The sequence below is a fragment of the Strigops habroptila genome, chromosome 3 (genome assembly GCF_004027225.2).
Source record: "Strigops habroptila isolate Jane chromosome 3, bStrHab1.2.pri, whole genome shotgun sequence".
In the NCBI taxonomy this organism is placed as follows: Eukaryota; Metazoa; Chordata; class Aves; order Psittaciformes; family Psittacidae; genus Strigops; species Strigops habroptila.
Window position 1 is genome coordinate 51833078 of NC_044279.2, and position 24237 is coordinate 51857314.

The 24237-nt window shown below is 42.0% G+C and overlaps 1 protein-coding gene and 1 long non-coding RNA gene across 3 annotated transcripts; one reads left to right on the forward strand and one right to left on the reverse strand.

Moving 5' to 3' along the window:
* LOC115604940 lies at window positions 1-15640 on the reverse strand. The gene is made up of 3 exons (XR_003990448.1): window positions 15624-15640; window positions 11614-11618; window positions 1-116 (listed from the first exon to the last, which is right to left on the reverse strand). It is a non-coding gene; the product is annotated as an uncharacterized LOC115604940 (long non-coding RNA).
* On the forward strand, window positions 2836-23395 carry GALNT8 (polypeptide N-acetylgalactosaminyltransferase 8). Of its 2 annotated transcripts, XM_030478583.1 has the most exons (11): window positions 2836-3623; window positions 6638-6926; window positions 9631-9797; window positions 10431-10614; window positions 13055-13252; window positions 17062-17176; window positions 18989-19174; window positions 19651-19788; window positions 20553-20648; window positions 21236-21403; window positions 22706-23395. In XM_030478583.1, the coding sequence occupies exons 1-11, from the start codon at window positions 3428-3430 to the stop codon at window positions 22874-22876; spliced, it is 1908 nt and encodes a 635-aa protein (XP_030334443.1). In that variant the 5' UTR covers window positions 2836-3427; the 3' UTR covers window positions 22877-23395. The 2 variants fall into 2 exon arrangements, with proteins under 2 accessions (XP_030334443.1, XP_030334444.1); XM_030478584.1 differs by lacking the exons at window positions 21236-21403; window positions 22706-23395 and having other exon boundaries at window positions 20053-20642.
* Window positions 23396-24237: the final 842 nt, after the last annotated feature.

Below are 24237 nucleotides of genomic sequence, written 5' to 3' on the forward strand. Positions count from 1 at the left end.
CCCATCCCTGGCAGTGTTCAAGGCCAGGTTGGACAGGACCTGGGGCAACTTGGTCTAGTGGAACGTGTCCCTGTCCATGACAGGGGATTGGAACGAGATGAGCTTTAAAATCCCTTCTAACCCTTCTAACCCAAACTGGTCTGTGATTATATGATTTTGGTAATAAGGGGTGCATGTTCCTTGCTTTAAAACTATTGAGTTCACTCAGGATCATCCCTGAACCTGCCTGTTGCAAGCTGACTCTGCCTTTTGACTCTTAGCTATATAAAAATTTGCCAGGAGTGTTATAGAACCAGGAAGGTTCTCCAAGCTTCCTTGGCCTGGAGTGTTTTGTAAACAGGAGCTTCAGTGGACAGTTGAAGGATTCTCACTTAAAAAAATCTAGTTTCTTCTGGATTTGCGTCTGGTTTCTCATGTGTCTAAAAGGTCATCAACACTTCATTTTGTCCCTGTTACAGCATTTGTGATGTCTCTCTGCCATTCAATTAACTGGTGTGTAAGGCTTAAACCTATGCTGTAGTATTTCTGCAGGTGGGTAAATATGAGGGTTTCTACTCTCTGAAGTTGCCTACTGTCTTGGGCCAACAGGATCAGGACTTATTAGGGGAAGGGTGGATTAATAGGAACAAATACATATTCTGTAGATATCATTTTCTTAGGAACTTCACTTCAAGCAGACACTGCTGTCGCTTAAAGCTGAGGATGACCCTGCATGTGGTGAGGCCTTCCTGGGCAAGGTACAACGTTGTGTTCCGGGAAAGTGTAAACAGAGCAGTAACTTAGCATGGCGACAAAACTGAGTGAAAAAGAAAACAAAAGGTGTTTGCATGTTTCCTTTTGCCTTTATGGTCCTTACCTGTTTCTCATATGTACACTCCTATGCTTTATAGCCTTAAGTTGGTTTTGGATATGAAAGAGAGATTAAGCTATCAGTTTGTGATAAACTCCGGGTCACCAGTTCCTTTGCCAAGACTTGATTTCACTCACTCTGGTCACTCCAGTTGCTGGCACCACAGGTGCACAGTCGCTCTGACTTGTGATCTCCAGTTGCTGGCACTTAGACCTCCAAGCACACAAATGCACATAGAATAGAGTCCCTCAACCAGGAATATGCTTAGAAATGGAGTTTAATAAGAAGACAGGACAGATCAGGTGCAGAGCACAGCCAGACAAGCATACTGACCAGCCACTCTTTCTTCTATGCTTGTTCCCCCCCAAATCACCTTGTTCCCTTCTTTTTCCTGCCTTTAGTTCCTTTCCTAAGCATCCCATAGTAACTTGTACAATCCTCAAATGCTCTTCCTAGTATCATATAATATGCCCTATACCCCTAGGAAGTAACTGACCCGTGACTCAGACAGCATCTGGACTTCAGGAAACGCTTACTGCCGCGATTGAGAGACGGGACGCAGCTTGATGCAAGCAAGATGTCGTTTTATTGCAGTTATCCATATATATTTATACTTGTTCCTACCTAGCGTGTCTCATACTGATTGGTCTATCTTTTACAGAAGGCACACACTGATTGGCTAACTAACATAAGACAAACTATTAATCAAGCATTTATCTCCCCCCAGCAACATCTTTTCTTACACAAAGAGTTAGCTCCTCTCCATCAAGGTCGGCTACTCCCTTCTGTCTCGACCTTCCCAACCCGTGATTGATAAATAAACACTGGGCCATGCTTTCTCAGCCAAGTTTTTATCCTTATCTTATTCCTCCCATGGTTTACGACTGACAAGTTCCAACACGTCTCCTTCTATCAGCTGAACAGCACTGGGAGTCCTGCTGAGAATAGCCAAATCCTGTCCCACAGCTTACTGTGTGGGTGACTGTTCGCTGGCCCAAGTTGCCCAGAGTAGTCTCCATCCTTGAGGATATTCAGAAGCCGTCTGGACATGGTCCTGGGCAACCAGCTCTACGTGTTCCTACTTGAGCAGGGAGACTGGACCAGATGGCTTTCAGAGGAGCCTTCCAACCTCAGCCTTTCTGTGATTCTGAGCAGGACTTGCCAGGTGAATAGTCACACTGCCTAGGAGCATTTGCAGCATTCAGATCTTGGGAAGGCCTGTGAGGACAAAGAAATGCAAGAAAATAGCAAGGAGATCCATAGTTCCATGTGTCCTGCCCTTTATTGCTTAAGGAAGGATCTCAGTGGTTTTTATTTTTTAACACTCCCCCAACCCTCCCTCCTTTTCATTCCATCCACAATTAACATAGTAGAGGGATGTATTGGGTTTGTGTGGCAAGGTTTTGGCTACAGGGCTGGCTTCTGTGAGAAGCCACTACAAGCTTACCCTGGCTGAGCCCATCAGTGATGGTGGTGGTGCCTCTGGCATGACGTATACAAGAAGAGGAGAAAGTCACTGCGCACAAGCACTTGCAGCCACAGAAAGGAGTGAGAACACGTGAGAGAAACAGCTCTGCAGACACCCAGGTCAGTGCAGAAGGAGGGCAGGAGGTGCTCCAAGTGCCAGAGCAGAGATTCCCCTGCAGCCTGTGATGCTGACCATGGTGAGGCAGGCTGTGCCCCTGCAGCCCATAGAGGTCCATGGTGGAGCAGTGGGAGACACCGAGAGAGGACTTCTGAGAAGGTGTCATGGGGACTTGCCGACATAAGTTTGGAAGGAGCCACTTCTGAAGGGACTGTGCTCCAATGCGGGGCACATGCCAGGGCAGGGATGGCCCTGAAAGAATGTGGCCAGCAGAGGATCCACACTAGGACAGTGATGCTGGGAAGTATGAGGAAGCTTGGTATTTTTATGGAAAGGAAAGCTCTGTATGCTGGCAATTGTTTTGAGTGCTACCTCAAATTCACATATGTGTACTAGGCATAGCTGGCAGGGGTGGGCGGGCTGCAGGAGTGGCCTGTGTGGGAGGGGGCCGTTGAAGTGCCCTAAGTGCCCTATACCAGTCACAATTGCTTACAGCCAGCTCAAAACCTGATGGAAAATCCATTTTAATGTATTTTCTCATTTTTGTTTAATTAGATTCACAATTCCCCAGCTGCTAATGACCAGGAAACAGAAGTGGCTTGCTTTTTATTCCAACTGTGTTCATGCTTAGATGCGCTTTGTTGCATGACAGGTTTTTTGACATCTACCCCATACTTCCTACAGCATCACCCCAGGTTCTCAGTTCATGTGACTTGTTACACAAGCCAATGGGAGCTGCATGCGTTTTCTGGCACCAATAACTTGCACAGATACATGTAAGCATGCAAGAGAAATCACCTGTAAGCAGTACCTTATCTTCATCACTTCTATGACTCATTAGACTCTGTTAGTTACTCCATCTGAGCAGTCTTAGCTCTCAGTCAAGTAGAGGCTGTTTGAAGCAGCACGGTTGGAAAGAAGATTGAGTGCAGACCCAGAACCACTGGCAAACTCCAACCAGCAGCACAACGCTGAGTTTCTTTAAACTCACAATGGCACCCTGGAAGAGATCACGTAAGCTTGCGCTGTTAATCATGAACACAGGGTTTGTGTGTTATCTTGTGCACTTACTGCAAGATCAAAGAAAGGGAAGACCTGATTCCTTGGAAGTAAATCCTCGATCTCTGAAGCAAGAAAACATCATCCTTCAGAGACTGGACCATTTGGACTGGGACATTCATAATCTCTGTAAGTAAAATGCCATGCTGCTTAACTTTCTGAGGACTAAGTATCTAGATTTCCTGAGGGATTGAATAATAGATAGCAGTAATAATGTTTCCCTGGACACTTTAGATCATTTGTTTGTTTTTTTCTTCTCGTAAGCTTGAAAAAGATCTGGTAGCTTCTCTACTTACACCTGAAACAATAAAGTCTTGCACAGTCATCATGGTGGGTTTTTTGCATATTAGGCAGCTCCTGACCCTGAACTCTTTTAGAAGTGTTCAGCAATTGTATCAGCATACCAATCTCAGGTGGTTATTATTCCTGTCATTACTTTGTTTGCGATCTCTTTTTGAGAGAAACTGGAAATTCCCCATTTCCTCAGCTTCTGCTGTGTGGGTGAGCAGAACAGGGAACTGTGACTGTGTCTTTTTCCTTCACATACCTTCAGCAGAGACACAATGGAGTTGCTGTTGGGAAAAGACCTTGATGAACACTGCCTCACTGCTCGATCGGACTGTGTTCTCAATAAGCATTATCTGAAATCTGCTAGCAGGACAGTCTCTGTCTCATCCCACCACGGTGAAAGGCCAACTGCATCCCAGCAGACGTGCTTGTATATGAGTAGTAGTAATTTGGAAAAAGCCTTTTCTTTCTTGCAACGGGGTTTGTGAATTTTGAACTTGTTTTCAGGTGTCTGTTGTAGGTTAGACTTCTGGGAAGTGGGCACAATAGAGCCATCTGCATAAGAGCTGAAGAATCCATCTCTATTTCCTTTGGACCCCTTTGATTTCCTACTTTTTTCCTGTTGTTTGAATCTCATCACCTCATGGTAGCTCTAGGAGGGCTAAAGCAGCCAGAACCCTGTTGGCTGGTATTGCTTTAACTGCCACATTTTCCACATCTCCTAGCATTAGAGCTGCGTGCATGCTATGTAGAACAGAAAAAGAAACTTAGAATGTCTCGATCATCCAAGTCTGAAACTAGCTTTTTGAAATGCCATTTGCACCACTGAATTTGGTGAGGAATTTTCCCTGTACATCTTGGTCAGGTTTAATATCCCCTATCCCAAGCATCAGTATCCCACAATGTCATTGTTATTGCTGACGGTGTCTTCACTGGCACCTGTTTTCATGGGCATCAACAGTGGGGCATATTTTTGTAGGTTATTTTAGAGCTATTTGAAAGAATCACCTAGTAGTAGAGGTTGGAAGGCACCTCTGCAGATAGTCTATTCTGCTGATTCCCCTGGTTGAAGCATGATCAGCTAGAGCAGGTTGTCCAGGACATTGTCCAGCTGGGGTTTGGATATCTCCACGATGGGGACGTAACAGCCTATCTGGAACAACCTGTTTCAGTTTTTTGTCACTCCAGCAGTTAAAAAAAACCACAACACAAAACCAACACAACAACCCCCTCCTCCTCCCCGTCTTATGTTTAAATGGAATTCCCTGTATTTCAGTTTGAGCCCACTGCCTCTTGTCCTTTCACAGGACACCAGGAAGGGACTCTTTGTTAGTGTCTCTCATAAGATATTTATATTCATCAATAAGTCCCCTACACTCCCAAACCTTCTGAGGCTCCTCAGCTTCTCCTTGTATAACAGGTGGCCCAATCTCACAATAATCTTGGTGGCTTTTTGTAGGATTTGCTCTAGTAAGCCCATGTCTCTCTCATACTGAGGAGCCCAGACATGAATACAGTACTCCAGTGTGTGGCCTCACCAGCTCTGAGTAGAGCAGAAGGACCCTTGACCTGCTATGATCTTCCTAATTCAGCCCAGGGTACTGATGGCTCATGTTCAGCTTAGTGTCCAGCAGGTCCTTTTCTGCAAAGCTGGTGCTGGTCCATGGGGTCGTTCCTCCCCAGATACAGGAGACTTCGCATCTGCCCATGCTGAACTTCATGAGGCTCCTGTTGGCCTATTTCTGCAGTCTTTTCAGGTCCCTCTGAATGGCAGCAGAACTCTGTGGTCTATTAGCCCCTCCTTGCAGTTTGGTATTGTGCACAGGCTCAATGAGGGTGCACTCTGCCCCATTTTCAAGACCATTAGTGACCATATTAAAACAGTATTGGAACCAGTTTAGGCCCCTGGGGTGCAGCACTAGTGACTGGCCTCCATCCAGATTTTGTGCAGTTGCAACCTTCTGATCCTGGCAGTTCAATCCCCCTTGCTATCCACTTATCTAGCACTTGCTTCCTTATCTTGTGCATGAGGATGTTGTGAGAGGCAGTGTTGGAATCCTTACTTGAGTCTAAGTAATATCCACTCCTCTCCCCTCATTCACCAGACAGTAATTTCATTGTAGAAAGCTTTACCTCCTTTTTTTCTGTGCCTTTTTGTATGGCGCAGTCCAATACTGTGAATTTATCAAGACCTTAAGAGATTAGGATTTACCATGTTCAAAGCAGAAATTCAAAAGATGCTACAAAGGGCTCTTTTATTGTATTTACCTTCAAGAACAATCTCACATGGACTATCTGTGACTTTTCTTTATGGTGCAATATTGTGAACCTATAAGAACTGTGTGAGATTAGGGTTCACCCTGTTCATATACTTCTGAGCATAAGTCAAAAGATTCCAGTAAGCTTATTAAAAGACATGGCAAAGGGGCTCATTTACTGCATTTACTGTCAAGATAAATGTGGCATCAACAACCTGATTTTGGTGGCAATCATGCTATGCATCATTAATACGTTAGTGTAACTCAAGCATAACATCATGGGAATGATTTGGGACTGATTTAACCATTTGTGTGTTGCCTCCTAGATTTCTCCACTGATGCCAGTGCAGTGTCCCTTGCTCTGTGCTCTTGCAATTGAGGGCAGAATCTGATGCAGGGTGCTGTGAAATGTGATGTTTAAAAACTATTTTTATGTAGGAGGGAGGGTCTGATCCTACTGTCATGTGAATGTTAGTTTAAGCTGTAACTTCAGGGATCTCCTGACTTGCAGTGTTATAAGTAGAATTTGGCTCAGTTATGATGATTGATAGTGTTCTCAATTGCTGTTATAATCAATCCTCTTTTATTTTCAATCAGCAAAATCAATGGAAGCATTCCATGAAAATATAAAACAGATAGAACATGATCTGAAGCTGCAAGATAACTTCAAGTCTGAAGTCCGCAAAGCTAATAATGCAAAGGAGCAAAAGAAGGTTGTACACCGTTTGCTGTACCCAGACTCAGTTTTGTTCAAACGCTGGGGTGCAGATTTAAGGGAAGAGGAGCAAACTGTTGCACAGAATCTCTTCTTAAATTATGGGTATAATGTTTATCTCAGCGATCGGCTACCTCTGGATCGACCTATCAGAGACACCAGATCTCCCAGGTATAGTATGAGCCCTCTCTACCTTCACAAGGAGACATGAAATTAAAAGGATCTACATTGCTTTAGACTAAGTTAAAATTGTCTACTAACAGATCTCAATTTGTGCTCTCTTTGTTTAGGTTTTTTTTCAATCATTTTGTTCCAAATCTCACTCAGACTTGTAATACTACAAAGACTGTGAAAAGAAGTCACAGTGTAGAGAAAACACATAGGGAAAAGACTGTAATGTTAACATTATAATTGATATAGGACTTCTAGCTGTCAGTAAAGAGGGGAAAAACTAGCCATAGTGTTCAGAAGGTGTGAGACCTTCTGGCCTGTTTATATTCTATTCAAACCTGAAGGCAGGACATCTGAAGCATGCTTTCTCTTTTCTCTGACATTGTCTTTTATGTAAGCCTCTTACATGCTGAGATATCGAAAGTGGTTGGTTTTAACCCCCTTGCCCTTGTTTGGAAATTCCTCAAAATATAATCAATGAAAAAGGAAACCCTTATATTGTAAAATTCTATCCTCTTTAACAAAATGCTAGTTTTTCTTAGCCATGTTGCAGAAAGTGGGGAATACCTATACTGCTTGTTTAAAGATTATTAGAAATCAAACAGGAGAGTTGGATGGAACTTATTATTAGTCACTGAATCCCATGAAGTGTGATGGAACATTCAGCACTTGAGCTGAATCCCTGGCACTCTTATCTTTAGTACTGTAGGCATAGCCATAGTGGACCAGTGACCTTGTGAATTTTCTTTGTGGCCTCATTTTCTCTCTCTGTTTCCCTCTTAAGTTATCAAAGAGTCTGAGGATTAATTACATGGAAAATATAGTGGGGTAAACATCTAAAGGATTAAAATGTAGGTAAGCAGTCCTTTCCAACCCTAACCATTCTATGATTCTATGATTCTAATTAGTTGGTTCTTGAAGCCAATAGGTTATACATTTTTTTAAGCAGGCCAGTGGTACTGTGGAAGCTGGCATAAGTAACCATTAAAAACCTCATTAAGAACAAATATCTGTTAAAAAAAAGCAAGCACTTTTTTTTCCTATATAATGTGGTAAGGTACATCATTTATTGCAACAGATAATATAAGCTTTCCAGAAATTAACTGCTGTAAACATGGAGGAATGTCACAGATATACTGTAAGCTTAAACCTTTGTACCTATAGTCACTGGTACTAATTCTGATACAGCATTTTGGGAAAGGATGGGAGGGGCAGAGAGGGTTGCAAACTGGGAGAGGATTAACAGTGTCGCACTTGGGAAAGGGGAGTAGTCTTACTGGCAGCCCTCTGGAAGATGTAGAGAGCAGGTTTATGCAACTGGGTCGTCATCATCCTGCTCCAGGTGGAGCTGGTTCCATCTAGGGCAGACAGTAATAAGTTGCCCCTGACTTTGGGTGTCTATATGGCAGTGTTGCAGAGGAGGAGGTCAAGGGAGAAGGGTGTTGTGCAATAGTGAGCCAGCCACTGATCGTCCTGAGGTGGCCTGGAGCTGAACGATCCCGCTCTGCTGGGAGATAGTTGTGGAGGCCTCTCTGGAGCAGCCACCATGGAGGTGGCTGGAGGAAGCATGCGATGAGTCTACTTGTCCCAAAGAATGGGTGCGCTGCCTGGTGCTCTTCTGCTTGATCATAAAGAAATACAAATACATCATGAGGTATTTGCAGAGACCGCCTTTTGCAGATATTCCCTTGGGCTCTTGTGCTAATGAGTAGTAAAGCTAGTGGAGAAATTCCAACAAAAATTCACTCCATTTGTACACAGTTGCCACTGTAGAGGTCTACCTGGAGCATGAGGCTGTCTCACAGAGAGCTGCATTATGTAGCTACACAACTTAAGCAGTCTAAGTATTGCTTTCATGAACATGTTTCTAAGGAGAGGGAATGATCACCCAGAGAATCCAGCTATGCTCTGTTGACCGCTCTAGAGAGAGTTAGTGCTTAGCACCATGAAGAAGACCCAGTCCTCACCGTCTGCCCAGTGGCCAGGATGTTAATTAGCAGAGCCGATAAATATCCCAAATATATACTTTAAATAAACAAATCAATCTTTTGACAGTAAGCAAGAAGTCCAGAAGCATTCAAATAACACAAAACAAGTTTGTTTCAGTACTAGGAACAATTTATTCTGGGGTAGCATGAAATTCCACAAGGCCCAGTTTGCTCTGTAAGAAGGGCTTTTGAAACTCTTTCAAGCATTTCTAAAGAGATCCCTTGTCCAAGGGAATCCTTCTCACATGTATGTTTTTAAGCATAGCTAGTCCTACGTTGTTCTTCATTGCACATACAGAGAGATTATTACCTAATTTGCTTTTGTCTACTGTCAAGTTTGGCCATTGTAATTTCCTTTTGTAAATGCAAAAAGCCAAATTTTATTTATGTGTGCACTGCCTTATAAGATAATAATTGCTGGCTGAGTTATCTGTATTCTTTAGGTTCAATATTTTATAAGTATTTTGGATTGAGGAACAGTAATTGTTCTTTTTTTTTTAATAAAAATTTTAACTTTACCCCAGTGATTTATATACATACGTAACACATCCCAAATGAATAATGAAACTTGGATTTGGGAATTCCCTTTTTTCCCCTGCTCTTATGCTCATTTTCACTGTGTTTTAAGCCCAACAACCCAATTCTGCTTTCCTGCAGCTCCTTGCTCTCTGTCTTTCTTTAGAAACTGTGCTAAAGTTGCTTGTCTTCTATTACAGCTGTAAAATGAAAACATACCCAGAAGACCTTCCAACACTTAGTGTTGTACTTATATTTATGAACGAAGCACTGTCAATCATCTTACGTGCAATCACTAGTATAATTAACCGAACACCTGCTCATTTACTGAAAGAAATCATCCTGGTAGATGATTACAGTTCAAATGGTAAGTGACCCACGGAAGGCAGGAGTCTTGATAATTTATGCCACTATTGTGTTAAATGAATGTTAGTGGCCTTTTGGGTGCACACAAAGTAGACCTCTCAAAATTAATACGTTAATTAAGTGAATGTCCAAAATTATGCGAAGAGATGCTGACTTTCTGTTCCTTTTCTCTGACACTATATTCTTCTTTGCTGAGGGAGTTGGTACGCCTACATCTCTTACAGGAGCATTTCATGTTTTCAGGGCTTGTATGTTTTCTCTTTTCTTTCTGCATGGTAGAAGATACATGCAGAAATCACTGCGCTAAGACAGATAATTGGTTGCTGTTGTGGCACACGTCTGAATTGTCTACACACTGGTGTATTTGTGTACAGTTTAGAAGCCATACAATAGCACTATATGTAAGTGAAATATAGGAACTGCTGAAAGGAAACTGGTTTTAAAAATAAGCCTCTTGAATTCATAAGTACCTGAATAATTCTACCTGTTCTATTGCAAAAAACCAAATCAGGTTTCAGTCTGGAACTGGAAAATGTTAGAAAGCCTTTTTCTACATGATCTTTTCAATTTCTTAATATTGATTAACTCTTTTTTTTTTTTTTTTTAATGACTTAAATTTGGGGGCTGGTTTTAGATGATCTGAAAGAACCTTTGGAAACACACATTAAAAATTACAATGCAAAGCATCCTGAACTGCTGAAGATCATCAGACATCAGAAAAGACAAGGCCTGACACAAGCCCGGATTTCTGGCTGGGAGGCATCAGCTGCGGATGTTGTTGCAATTTTGGATGCCCATATTGAGGTGAACATGGCATGGTAAGACTAAAAAGACTGGGGAGTTTCTGAAGTGGGGAGAGGGAAATGGACAAGGAGTATAACTGTGTAGCTGGGACAGGCACCTCACATACAGTTCTCCTTTCTGGCTTGCCACGTTAATTATCAGCCACCAGTCATTTATTTCTGAGAGGAAAAGGGATACAATTGTTTGAAATATATAGCAAAGACAGGTAACAGAGTAAGCTCTTTAGTAAAGAGGAACAGAGAAATGCCTTCCTTCTCTGTATATTTATTATATTTCTAGGGAAAAAAGACTTCATGCAGTGAAATAAGATAAGAATGATGCAGGTCATTTAGTTCCACCGCCAGCAGCTTTGACCCTTTATAAATATATTAAACAGCCATAATGCCCAATGACTTTAAATTGGCTTGATTCTTATTCCAGCTTTGGCTAATGCTTGTTTGCTGTTGCCTGTTAGTTTAATAGTGCATCGTAATTCTGTAGGACTCTATCTGCAAAGAGAGACAAAACAAGTGGCTGATGATGGATATTTATGTTTGGTTAGGTAGTGATGTCTGTGGTGCTTTTTTGTGTGAAATCTCTTTACATTCACTTCCCCTGGGTTGTTGAATTCCCCATGGCTGACTGTTTTCCCTGTTTCACTTTCTGGGGTCAAAGTTCTTATCCCAGCCCTTTTGCAGGCCAAAATGGCTCTATGTACTCCGTATCTCTCTTTCTCTCTGGATAACACACTAACTGACACTCCCTAGTTGTTACAATCTTAAAGGTAGCACTGAAGTCGTGGCTTTCAGGACTCATTGGGTGTCCTGGGTTCAGCTGTAGCAGTCATTTTTCTCCTCCTTAGTAGCTGGTGCAGTGCTGTGGTTTTGACTTTAGTCTGGGAACAACGCTGATAATACCAATGTTTTTAGTTGTTGCTAAGTAATGTTTGCTCTGATCAAGGACTTTTAGTCTCATGCTCTGCCAGGGAGGAGGGGCAGAAGAAGCCGGGAGGAAGCAGAGACAGGACACCTGACCCAAACTTAGCCAAAAGGGTATTCCATACCACAGCACGTCATGCCCGGCATATAAACTGGGGGGAGTTACCGGGAAGGGCGAGATCGCTGCTCGGGTTGGGCTGGATATCGGTTGGCAGGTGGTATGCAATTGTATTCTCTCCCCTTGTTATTTCCTTTATCATTGTTATTCCTGGTGGTAGTAGTAGTGGGTTTGTATTATACCTTAGTTACTGGACTCTTCTTATCTCGACGCGTGGGCTTAAATCATGACATTGGGATAGGTTGGGCTCTCAAGAGTATGTAGGGAGTGCTGAGATCAATTCTTTTAGGACTAACAACAATTGGGGTCCAGCAAAAAGACTCCCTCTGTCAGAGTCCAATACTCTCTGACCAGGTTCTTTTAGGTATTCCATATGAGGAGAGTTTAATGTTTTAATACTAAATTTACTTATTTGAAGATACGTGAGATTTTGGTTTAAAAAAGTGATACAGCAATATACTGAAATCACAGCACAAGCACAATGTAGCAGTTGTAATACTCAATACAATACTTTACAAATGAGATTCACATTACTACTCTTTATATGCTCACCGTTGAGATGCTGGGCATCCCCAGATACTGGGAAGAATACACGGGCTGAAGCCAACTCTTAACACGTTGCTCTCTTCAAAGCTCGTTTTCCTGGGTGTTCAGTTTTTACACTCTGTGTTGGCTGAGCCACATATACACTTCCCCCATGTTGGTCTGTCTGGTACAGGAAGATAATACTTTCTATTGATTATTTTAGAAGGTCATGTACATAACCAGTTGACCCACTCAACTGATACTGCTGTTTATCTGCAACAAAAGCCACTCTCTGGTCCCCTTGGTGTTCGGATAAGTTCAGCTTCCCTTATGATAGCTGTGGTCATTCCCTACATTCTCCTCTGAGCTTTATGAGTACATCATAAAGCTTGCCTCTTTTCTCTGAGCCTTCTTCCATCGTAGGGGTTTGTTCATTGGTCACACCCTTTCCCTCCTACACCAGATGTGCCATCAAGGCACAGGGGAAAGATGGTGAATGATCAACTTCAGGGCTTACAGCACCCCCGGGGTCTCTTTCCTTTCCTTTTCCCTTCTTGTCTCTTCATGGAGATAGTGAAGATTTTCTGGAGCCTGTAGGAAGCAGACCCAGGTAACAATAAACTCAGAGATTTAAATGTGGAAGTTACTGTTAGTTTGATTATTGACAGTCAAAACGCAGAAGCAGTCCAATGGAAGAGAGAATTGAGCCATGGCATTAACCATTTGGACTACTAATACTCTACGACTGGCATATAAATTTTTGTAGAGGCCAAAGTCAATAGCTTACATAAAGTAGCTAACCCAGTTTTAGAAACAGGCAGTAAAGTTAGTACTGTTCATTAGGTTTCCACTTTTTTTTCAAGCTGAATATACTCTGCTTGTTAATTTTGGTAGGGCTGAACCTATTTTGTCTCGACTAAAAGAAGATCGCACTGTTATAATATCACCAGTATTTGACAATATTCGTTTTGATGACTTTGAGCTTCTTCAGTATTCAGTGGCTGCAGATGGATTTGACTGGGCACTCTGGTGCCTTTATGAACCTTTACCAGCTGAATGGTATACTCTGAAAGATGAAACAGCTCCAGTCCGGTAAGTATGAATAGCATTTGAGGGTGAGCCAAAATACATGATGCCAATGCAGAGCAAGCAGAGGCAAGATTTTTCATAGCTGGTGGGATAGATACCTGTGAAGCACATTATATCTAGATATTTGGTTTGGAAGTGTGGGTTCTTTAGCAGCCCTGAAAATCTCAGTACACCAGTTGCAGGGTTGTTGAATCAGCCCTGTGCTGATTCTGCTGTCGATTTTCAGGCAATCCCCGAGTCATTCATTCTTCTGTCTTATGTTCCTTAGCTAGGAGTGTGGTGGCAATATTTATTGACTGTGCAAGATGAACTGTGGCACTTATCCACACTTGCCTAACGACGTGGAGTGAATCTCACAACTTTGCTGGCCAATTGCATGTTTGATCTGTGAGGACTTGTATGGATTGAAGTTGTGCAGTTATTTCTTTGGAGATGTTGGAGTGACATCTGATTGCAGTGATCTTGGGCAGCCTTTTTCAACCCTTACCACCTGTGTATCACATAGAAGCAAGAAAAAAACATGAACACATACACCAGCTGTTACACCTAAAATGACCCCTTACTGCTAGGCTTAAGAGCCAATATATTTGCTTCTGTTCCTGATACCTTCCTTAACTGCTCAGATGAGTTTATGTATTCAACACCGAGTGGTTGCTGGTACTATGATACCAGCAGCCATCTCATGCTGAATATATAAACCCATTTGCTTCCTTGTTCTACAAGGATGTCAGGTGCTGTTGACTGTCCCTCAGCTGTTAACAGCCACCTAGCAAACAATATTAAAAAACCCCTATGAGATAAGGCATAGTCATCAGATTTGTGTAGCCCTATCTTATTTTATTATATTTATGTGGCAAAGTTTTAGTAGTGGGAGAGGCTAAAGGGTTGGTTTCTGTGAGAAGAGGTGAGGGGCTGCCCACATGTTGGACACAGCCTGTTCCAGCTTGCTCCAAAATGTACATTGTGCTGGCTAAAGCTGAGCCACTCAGCAATGCTGGTGGTGCCTCTGCAATAATATATTTAAGATAGGGTAAAAAATGCTGCACAGCAGCTGTGAGAGAGAAGAGTGGGGAAGAAATATGAGAGAAACAGGTTGCCCTGCAAAACACCAAGGTCAGTGAAGAAGGAAGTGGAAGAGATGCTCCAGGTGCTGGAGCAGAGATTTCCCTGCAGCCTGTGGGAAAGACCATGGTGAAACAGCTTGTGCCTCTGCAACATGTAGTAGGACCCATCCTGGGGAGGATCATGCTGGAGCAGATATCCCTGGAGCAGCTGTGGAGGACCAGAATGGAGCAGATATCCACATGGCAGCCCATGGAGGACCCTGCCAGAGCAGATATTCATATGCTAGCCCATGGAAGACCATGCAGGAGCAGATATCCACACAGCAGCCCATGGAGGAACATGCTGGAGCAGATATCCACATGGCAGCCTGTGGAAGACCCCACACTGGAGCAGGTGGATAGGCCCTGAAGGAAGATGCCACCTGTGGAGAGCCCATGCTAGAGCAGGGTCCTGGCAGGAGCTGCAGCCTGTGTGGGACTCACGCTGGAACAGTCTTCTCCTGAGCCATCCAGAGGGACCTTGGCACGCTTGTGAGGTGGGCCAGTGCCAACCTTATGAAGTTTACCCAAGCCAAGTGCAAGGTCCTACACCTGGGTCGGGGCAATCCCACGCACAGCTACAGGATGGGCAGAGAAGAGATTGAGAGCAGCCCTGCGGAGAAGGACTTGGGGGTCTTGGTTGATGAGAAGCTGAACAAGAGCCGGCTTCAGTGTGCGCTTGCAGCCCAGAAAGCCAACCGTATCCTGGGCTGCATCAAAAGAAGCGTAACCAGCAGGTCAAAGGAGGTGATCCTGCCCCTCTACTCTGCTCTCGTGAGACCTCACTTGGAGTACTGTGTACAGTTCTGGCATCCTCAACATAAGAAGGACATGGAGCAAGTCCAGAGGAGGGCCACGAGGATGATAAGGGGGCTGGAGCACCTCCCATATGAAGACAGGCTGAGAAAGTTGGGGCTGTTTAGCCTGGAGAAGAGAAGGCTGCGTGGAGACCTCATAGCAGCCTTCCAGTATCTGAAGGGGGCCTACAAGGATGCTGGGGAGGGACTCTTCCTTAGGGACTGTAGTGGTAGGACAAGCAGTAATGGATTTTAACTGAAACAGGGGAAGTTCAGGTTAGATATAAGGAAGAAGTTCTTTACAGTGAGGGTGGTGAGGCACTGGAATGGGTTGCCCAAGGAAGTTGTGAATGCTCCATCCCCGGTGGTGTTCAAGGCCAGGTTGGACGGAGCCTTGGGCGACATGGTTTAGCGTGAGGTGTCTCTGCCCATGGCAGAGGGTTGGAACTAGATGATCTTAAGGTCCTTTCCAACTCAAACCATTCTATGATTCTATGAGTAACTGTACGCTATGGAAAAGGACCCAACCTGGAGCACCTTTTGAAGAACTGCAGTTCATGGGAAGGACGCATGTTGGAGCAGCTCATGAAGGATTGAATCCCAAGGGAGGACCCCACACTAGGGCAAGGGAAAAGTGTGAGGAGAAAAGAGTGGCAGAGATGAAGTGTTATGAATTGACTAGAACCCTCTTTTTTCATCCCTGTGCCTTGCTTGGGGCAGGGAGAGGAGGTAGAAGAGTCAGGAGTGAAGTCAAACCTGGAAAGAAGGGGGGATGGAGGGAAGGTGGTGAAGGTTAGTTTTGGTTTTGTCTTTCTCACTATTGTCCTTTTTTAGTTGTCAATAAATTAAATTAGCATTCCCCAGGTTGAGTCTATTTTGCTGGTGATGGTAACTGGTGAACCTCCTTGTCCTCATCTCAACCCATGAGCTATTTTATCGTATTATCTTCCCCTGTCACACAGGTAAGGAGGAATATGAGAGTGGCTTCTTGGGCACCTGGTGAAAGCCAGCCAAGGTTAATCCACCATACGTATTTATATGAAGGACTTTAAAATTTACTGTGGAGATCCTGAGGAGAAAAGACACAGAAAAAACGTTTGAAAATCATGTCCTGTGTTTGTCAGATAAGGTGGCAGATTTCTTCATTCATATACTACTACACTTGGGAGCAAAGCATTGGAGATAAGGCTCCTCAGACACCTATAGAAAGAACTATGGGTGAAATTGTCACACTTCTGTATGTGTTAAAAACATATAGTGAGCATTAATCATTCAGGCAGGAGAATGGAATAAAAGCAAGCCAAATGTAGGTTAAGGAATGTTTCATGGGCGGGGGGGGGCACAGTTCTTGGACCAGAGAAAACAGAAGTGGGTTTGGTCACAGACAATGGGGATATCAAGAGAGTACCAAACCCCCTTTCAGTCCTCTTTCCCTCACATCTAGGGTGGATCCATCTACAGGGGAATTGGTCCTGCCAGACAATCATCTCATCTGTCTTTCAAAACCTCAATTGACAGTGATTCCACAGTCGCCCTTTGCAATGGGCTTTAGTGTTTAAGTTTCCTTAATGTTAGGTAAAATTCCATAATGTCCAACCCAATTCTTCTGTGCAGCTGTTTATTCTGATTTCTTTCTCCTTGTTTTAAATATGTTAAAACTGTTGTGACATCTCTCAAAATAGATCTAATTCTTTAAAAGATACTATATCATGCTTTTTAGACCATTGATCAAGTTTATTTACTGTCTTCAGGACTCTTTAATGTTGATCCACATGTTGCTATGAAATAAATCTGTTACTCTTTCTTGGATACAGCCAGAATCCTTCTGGAAGTTCAAGATGTGGTTGATGGCTAATTGACTTTATTTCTATCGTTATTACTTCTTTCTTGTTTTACTTGTTTGGTTCTCCAGAAGCCCATCTATAATGGGGATTATTGCTGCAGATAGGAAATTTTTGGGTGAGATTGGTGTACTGGACAGTGGAATGCACATATATGGAGGAGAAAATGTGGAACTTGGCCTGAGGGTAAGCCTATTTTTTAATCCTTTTTTTAAAAGACAGTGAAAAATTAGTATGTGATTTCTTTGAAAGCATGCAGTGCACTGGCTATTGTCCAAAGCATGGGTTAGTATTTCAGAACAATTCTGGTTTATTTTGGGTACCAAATGAAAGTGGTAGATTTCCAAAAGCATCAGCAGGCTTTTGTTGATACTTCTCAAGGATTTTGATTCATAACACAAAAACCTAGTTCAGTGAGGAAATACTGAATCTTGCAAGATGTGGTTCTCTCAGAAATTTAATTTCATCTGGAGTGTCTTTAGTTATTAGAGAACAAGTGACAGCACTAGGAATTCTATTGATGAGTATTTTTTAAAAGTATTGGTGGTTGGAGATATTCTGGAAGACTTGAGAAGAAAAAAATGAACTTAGTGCTTATCTCTATAAAGAAGAGAAAAGATAGTAGGACATGAGAATTATAAACCTTTTAGCAAGACTTAAATGTCTAGGAAAAAAGGGTTTGATTATTCTTTTTCTCTGTAAGTATGAAAACTAGGGGGCTTTGAAAGAAGTCAGTAACCAGTTTCAAAACAAACATGAGAATGAGGTACTTAATTCTTTCAGTAGCAGACCAGTCCAACAGATCAGGAACAGAGCTCCTTCCAAAGGATCTTGTGGGTCTTAAAAACTTGCAGTCATTTGCGGGAAGACTGAACAGTTATGGAAGAAAAACCTGCTCAGAGTTAGTAAACAAAAATGAATCACAGGAATATGCACAAAGTCCCCTGACCTGAAAATAACTGGGGGCTGTGAGAGGTAACATATGTACCTGAATTGTTCTTAACCTTCCCCAGAAATAAGTTTGCAGTCACTGTGGCTTACACAATACTAGGATAGATGGACCTTTGTACTTTTGGAGCTGCTGTACTTTTGAAGCATTAGTTTTGTCCTGCTTGGGTATCTCTTTGAATTCCACGAAGATATTTTCCAGGAATCCACTGGATTTTTTCTTTCTCTTGAATTGTCCCTAGTGTGTAAGATTTTGCAGGACCAGTTTTGCTCTTGGCATGTTCTGGGCAATGTCATTACATTTGAAGGATTCAGGCCCGTGATCACCACAATTTTTAGCACTCTAGCTCCTAGTGAAATCACTTGGAGGTATGAACCAGTTTGCCTTAGTGCATTTATGCCAATTGACCAGAGTGCCTTGTCACAGGAAATTGGTGAGTAGTTTTGTTAATGGTGATGGCAAAGAAAAAGAAGAAAGGACATGCCTTTGCTCTCCTGGACCTCTGATAGGGCTACACACAGTAGAAATGAAAGGTACTGAAAAATTCATTTCATTCACTCAAGCCAGGAAATAGAGCTTTGAATGTTGAGGACATGTCAGCTGATCTGGTGAAGGAGTGGGGGAAGCAGAAATAGAAGCACTTTCTGGGGCCTTAGAAGCCTGGAAGTGCTTTCTGGAAGCACTTTTTAGCAGGGCCTATTGCTATAGGATGAGGAGTGATGGTTTTAAAGAAAGGGTGATGGCTTTTTTAAAGGGAGATTCAGGCTGGACATGAGGAAAAAAATTTTTACAATGAGGGTGGTAAAATCTTGGCACCGGTTGCCCAGAGAGGTGGTGGATGCACCATCCCTGGAGACATTCAAGGCCAGGCTTGATGCGGTTCTGAGCAACCTGATCTAGATGAAGATGTCCCTGCTCATTGCAGCGGGGTTGGACTAGACGACCTTTGAAGGTCCCTTCCAACCTAAACTATTCTATGATTCTATGATTCTAAAAAGTGCAAAGAATAAATAGGCAAATTTACCTCAAATTCTCTCTTCTTGACCTAGGCCTGGCAGTGTGGAGGTAAAGTAGAAGTGCTGCCCTGTTCAAGAATTGCTCATTTGGAAAGAGCTCACAAGCCTTACTTGCCAGACTTGAGCATCGCGGTGAAACGCAATGCCTTGCGGGTAGCTGAAGTGTGGATGGATGAATACAAGTACATGGTCTACTTTGCATGGAATCTTCCAATTGAGGTAACTGCATTTCCTGTTGGACTGATCTCTGTCAAACTTTCCTGCTTTCCACTTTGTATAAGAAGTTACACAGTCTTGGAAACAATAGTTTGAATCTTGATTGCTCCCAAATGAGATGAGTGTCACAGTCAAGAGACTATTGATCATACTAAAGTTGTTAACAAGCTCTGTCTTATTTTTCACTTTGATCTAGGTTTCAGTTTTTTGGTATGAAATAGGGAAACTACTTCCTAGCCATATCTAGCTCTGACAGTCTTTATGAAATCATAGCATGTTAATTTTCACTGATTTATTGACACTTCTAGGCAAAACATGTTCTGAAATTCTGAAGTTTAAAAAAATGTACATTTTTTACAAATGAACTTTTAGCTATATTTTTGATGTTATAAATAGACAATATGGAGAAACAAATTTGTATTTTCCTTAGTTTCCCAGGCCACCTTAATGTCCTGGAATTAAACATGGTGTTCTTGCAGAATCCTGGAATAGACTTTGGAGATGTTTCTTCCAGAAAAGACCTAAGGAAAAAACTGAACTGTAAAGGCTTTGACTGGTACATAAAGAACATTTACCCTAATTTAATATTTCTTCCCAACATTGTTGGCTATGGAACAGTAAGTATTGAGTCTATTTATTTGAATATGGAACAAATCATTAGCTCTACTGGTAGGAAGAATTGTGAACACTGTTTGGCTGATTATGATGTATTTTCCTAGAAACTTTAAAAATACCTTTTTTTTTTCCTAGATAAAACTTTCTAAAGTCTTTTTCATATCAGTTGTTGGTCTAGAATTTCTAAACTGTGCTTATTGTGTATCTGCTGATGGGAGCACAACAGTAGTTTGGGAAAGTGCTTAATGTGTGTTTACTGCATACAGCACTCATCTGTTGACCAACAAGAATGGATCAATATCTTCTTGCAAGGGCCTGAAGTTTTCAATGGAGTAGTATGGATTTTTTTCTGCAGAGATTACCAGCATAATTTGGAAAGCACGCACACATGAATCATGATAGCATTTTCTAGACCCAAGCTTGCATACCTTGCTGGAGCTGGGCAGTGGTACTCACCTATCTGCTTGGTGACTCCTGACCTGGTACTACATGGCACGATGTCCATGAGTCTTTGAAGGACCTTACATTTGGTTTTGATTTCTGTTATGATGAATCTACAGAATGAATTTCTATGAATTTCTATGCATGTCTACAGAGGTAATCTGAGATTTATTTTCTAAACACATATTGTATCTTCCACTTCAGAATTCAGCGCAGAGCTCTAAATAAAGTAACCTTGCTCTCAGGACAGTTTCTAAAATCAGTAGTGAGGAGTTGCAAACAGGATTGCTGTTCCTCACAGTAAATTTCCTGGTTTATTCTGCAGATGAAAAACACACTGAAAGAAGACATCTGTATTGATCAAGGCCCTGTCCCTGGAAACACACCGATTATGTATCCCTGTCATGCATACTCACCACAGGTAATACAAGCAACTGATCAGATCTTCACATAAAAGCTGTTGCTAAATGTTCCTTTCAAGCCTCCACGGGGCCATGCAATCAGCGCTTCAAAACTGTTATCTCTGTGCTATCTAAAGGGAAATATTAACCTTTATTTCATGAAATTGTGCTACCTAATGTAACTGGTAGCAGAGCAGGTTCCCATGGAAATCGAAGTGCATGAAACTAAGGCTTTTGGTTTAGCCTTGCCAAAAAATTGCGAGACCTCATGCTGATACTGATTGATCCTGTTGATTAACAGAAGATCACTGGGATAAAATGGGAGAGGTGGATCTCTTCCTCACACCACACTGCCTGTCCTCTCAGAAGGAGGGAAGCTAAGGGTTACCATTCATTTGTAGGCATCTTGATTTTGTTTTTCATTGGAAAGCAGAAAGATTTTGTATAGGGTCAAATTCATCCTGGTTTAATTACTGAGAGATCAATGAATGCTGGTGCTGTACAGCTGATACTTCTCAATATCAGTTTTGAAACTGTCTGCTGTCATCTGATATGAGATTTCCCTTGTATCTTAACTCACTGACAGCAGTGTCACCTTCCCTTTCAGCACATCTTTTATCACAGCACTGGAGAAATGTATGTAGGAGGTTTACATGGCCGACAGAATGCAGGTGATAGATGCCTAGCAGACCCTGGGAATGGGGACCTGCCTGTTTTAGAGAAATGTGACATAGCTATGAATAAAGGTCTGAACTTGCACTGGGATTTTAAGCAGGTAGGTGGATTTCTATATCCCTAAATTTCAGTAAACTTTCCCATTATAATGAATCCTTGGACACTTCCTTGCAAAGCAGGTTGTTTCTGAATAACATTGCCTTAATTTCAGGGCTCGCAGATGCTACTGCAAGAGCTGTGGTGAAGGTGGTTGAGTCTTCAGGGGCATGTGATTTTAAAAACAAGGGGATGGTCACACAATTGAAACTGAGTTACCAGAATTTAACCAGTTTCCATTTGTGCAGGATTTATGCCAGCTGATGCTGACATGCTTAAGGTCCCAAATGATACTTTCAGTGCCTCTGAATACAGAATATGATAATACCAGCTTAGTCAGCTAGTCTAGGACAAGTACTGTCATGCTGCTGGGGCAGGAGAAACGGGCAGCAGTGATATCAACGGAAGGAGAGGTGGGAAAGGAAGCCATGCAGCTTCTCCCCTCTCAGGCAGTTCAAACCTTATTAGCTTTATGTAATTAATAATTAATTAATTTTACACATAATGTATGGGCCTGTTTATTGCATCTCTCAGTGAAAAACTAAGCAGGAGACAAATCTTGTGAGCGAGTGGTAGAGAATATAGGAGTTGAATTGGTGAAAGATAAAGGTTTCAGTGACCCAAATAGTACAGACCTACATGGTCTCCAGAAATTCTGCTGACATGGGCTTTCCTTTATCTTTAGTCTGGCCTGTAACCACAAAACTTAGAAAGAGGTGCATATATATTTTCTGGAGGGTTTAGACCCACCTTAAAAGTAAACCTTCAGTTCCTTGTGTGCATCAAGAATTATCATAGCGAAACAACTGGCAGCCTGAAGGAGCCAGCTAACATCCTGTTTGCTCTGGAGCCCAGCCCCTTAGGAAAAGCCTCATTTCTGGCACGATGAATTGACTTAATCACACCCCACCTCATTCACAATAATTGGAACTGACATATTGTCTTAGGGATAAGAGATTAATATTGTTATCTGTTATTAGCTCTCTTATTTCAAAGTGGGATAGAGTATTAAAATTTTACTAAAATGATTTCTGTAAAAAAAAAAACCACAAAAAACACCCACCCCTTCCCCCCCAACTCCAAAAAGCAGACACAGATTAAACCTCTGCATATATTCTAATATGTCTCATAGAGTTCCATAAGCTGTCATGCATTATCAGCCTGAGGAAAACACAATTTTTTTTCTCAGGCCTGTGGCCTACTAGTGTTTCTCAGACATATTTGTAGAGGCCAAGAGAATTGCTTCCTGACTGAGCACTAAATTTATAAGCCCTTGGCTTCTCTCATATTTCCTTTCCTTTTGTAGGGATCGGCTGTAATCAACAGGGGCACTAAAAGATGCCTCGAAGTCACAGCAGATAATCCAGTTTCATACAGACTTGTAATGCAGACCTGCACAGGACAAAGGTGGAATATCCAACACACAGTTAAGGACTGGGGAAAGGCAAAAGACCTGGAACAGAAGGCACAGCACTGACTAGAGGATGTTCTTCCTTGAAAACTGCTATGTTCATAATGCAGCACTGAAAGCAGCACTGCTTTCAAGAGTTTGTTTACACAGGATTTTCCAATGTAGTAGTTATTGCAGGAACTACTACTCACACAAAGATCATCTCACACTCTTGGGGCATCACCCCCCGAGTGTCCTCAGTTAGGAAGGGGACTGTCTTTGCTCTTTTATTATCACTGGAGAGCAGTAGTTATGTCTAAGAGTCTTTCAACCCATCTGAGTTTCTTATGTTGTCCTTTGGAAGTGCCTGACTCTGCTCATTAATGAAAGACTGGTGTAAGGTTTCTAACTTTCTACCTTTGGCATTTTGGTTAGATATAAAAATTCAGAAGAAATGAAAGTGGGTCTGACTTCCTTTTGTACACAGTTTATCTCACATTGAATTAGACAATTTTTCCTGTCTTGGGTCATATAGATAATGCAGAACTTGTTGAGATGTATTCATGTGAATGGGTGAAATGAAATACATCCTTGTTCTTCTCTCCATATAATTTGCCTGGACATGATTCAGTTTCTCAGTAAAGTTTATTAGATTCAGCAGTGTGACACACTAAGGCTGTACTATGTTTACCTGTGTGAAGTTAGTTTGTGCCAACCACGTGACAACATGGATAAAATCTAGTCAAGTGCTTGGAAACAAGGAGATTGAACTCAATAGTTGCCACAAACCAATATGAGGCCAATACAGTAACACATCTATCAAAGAAACAGTAAAATACAGCATGAGTTGCTAATGGAACGCAACTTCCAGGTAGACAGAATATGAGTTCTTGTAGAAATAGGGTTAGGTGGAACTGGTTATCTTAATTCATAGAGTAACCACTCCTAGGACTTACACTTATTTGTTAAAGAGAGCTCCTGTAAAGTAAACTCATTGAAGCTATATAGAGTTTCAGCCTAAAGTAATTTTATTATCAAAAAGGTGCCAAACATTTTATCCAAATAGTAAGTGTATTCAGGGTTTGTTTGACTATTTGTTTGAATATAATCCAATATAATTTGTTTTCTGTCTTTCTAATTTCTCTGTAAACTAGATGTGAACAATCTGCCCCTGATATTCAGGATCGCAAATGGACAAGCTCTTAAAGGAAGGTCCTTAGGGTTTGTATTTTTCTGCTCCAGAAACAGATTCTTAAAAATGCCACATTTTAAACAGATTGGATTTAAATTTCTAAAATCCACTTTTATTCCCATGTCCTGAATCAAAGCCAAAGACACTGAAGAAAGAGTACTATGTGCTCTGGTTGTTTTCTGCATCTTCAATAGTGTGTGTTACCAAAATCAAAGGACTACCATTTTGACAAGCACAATGAAGGCAGTCAGAATTT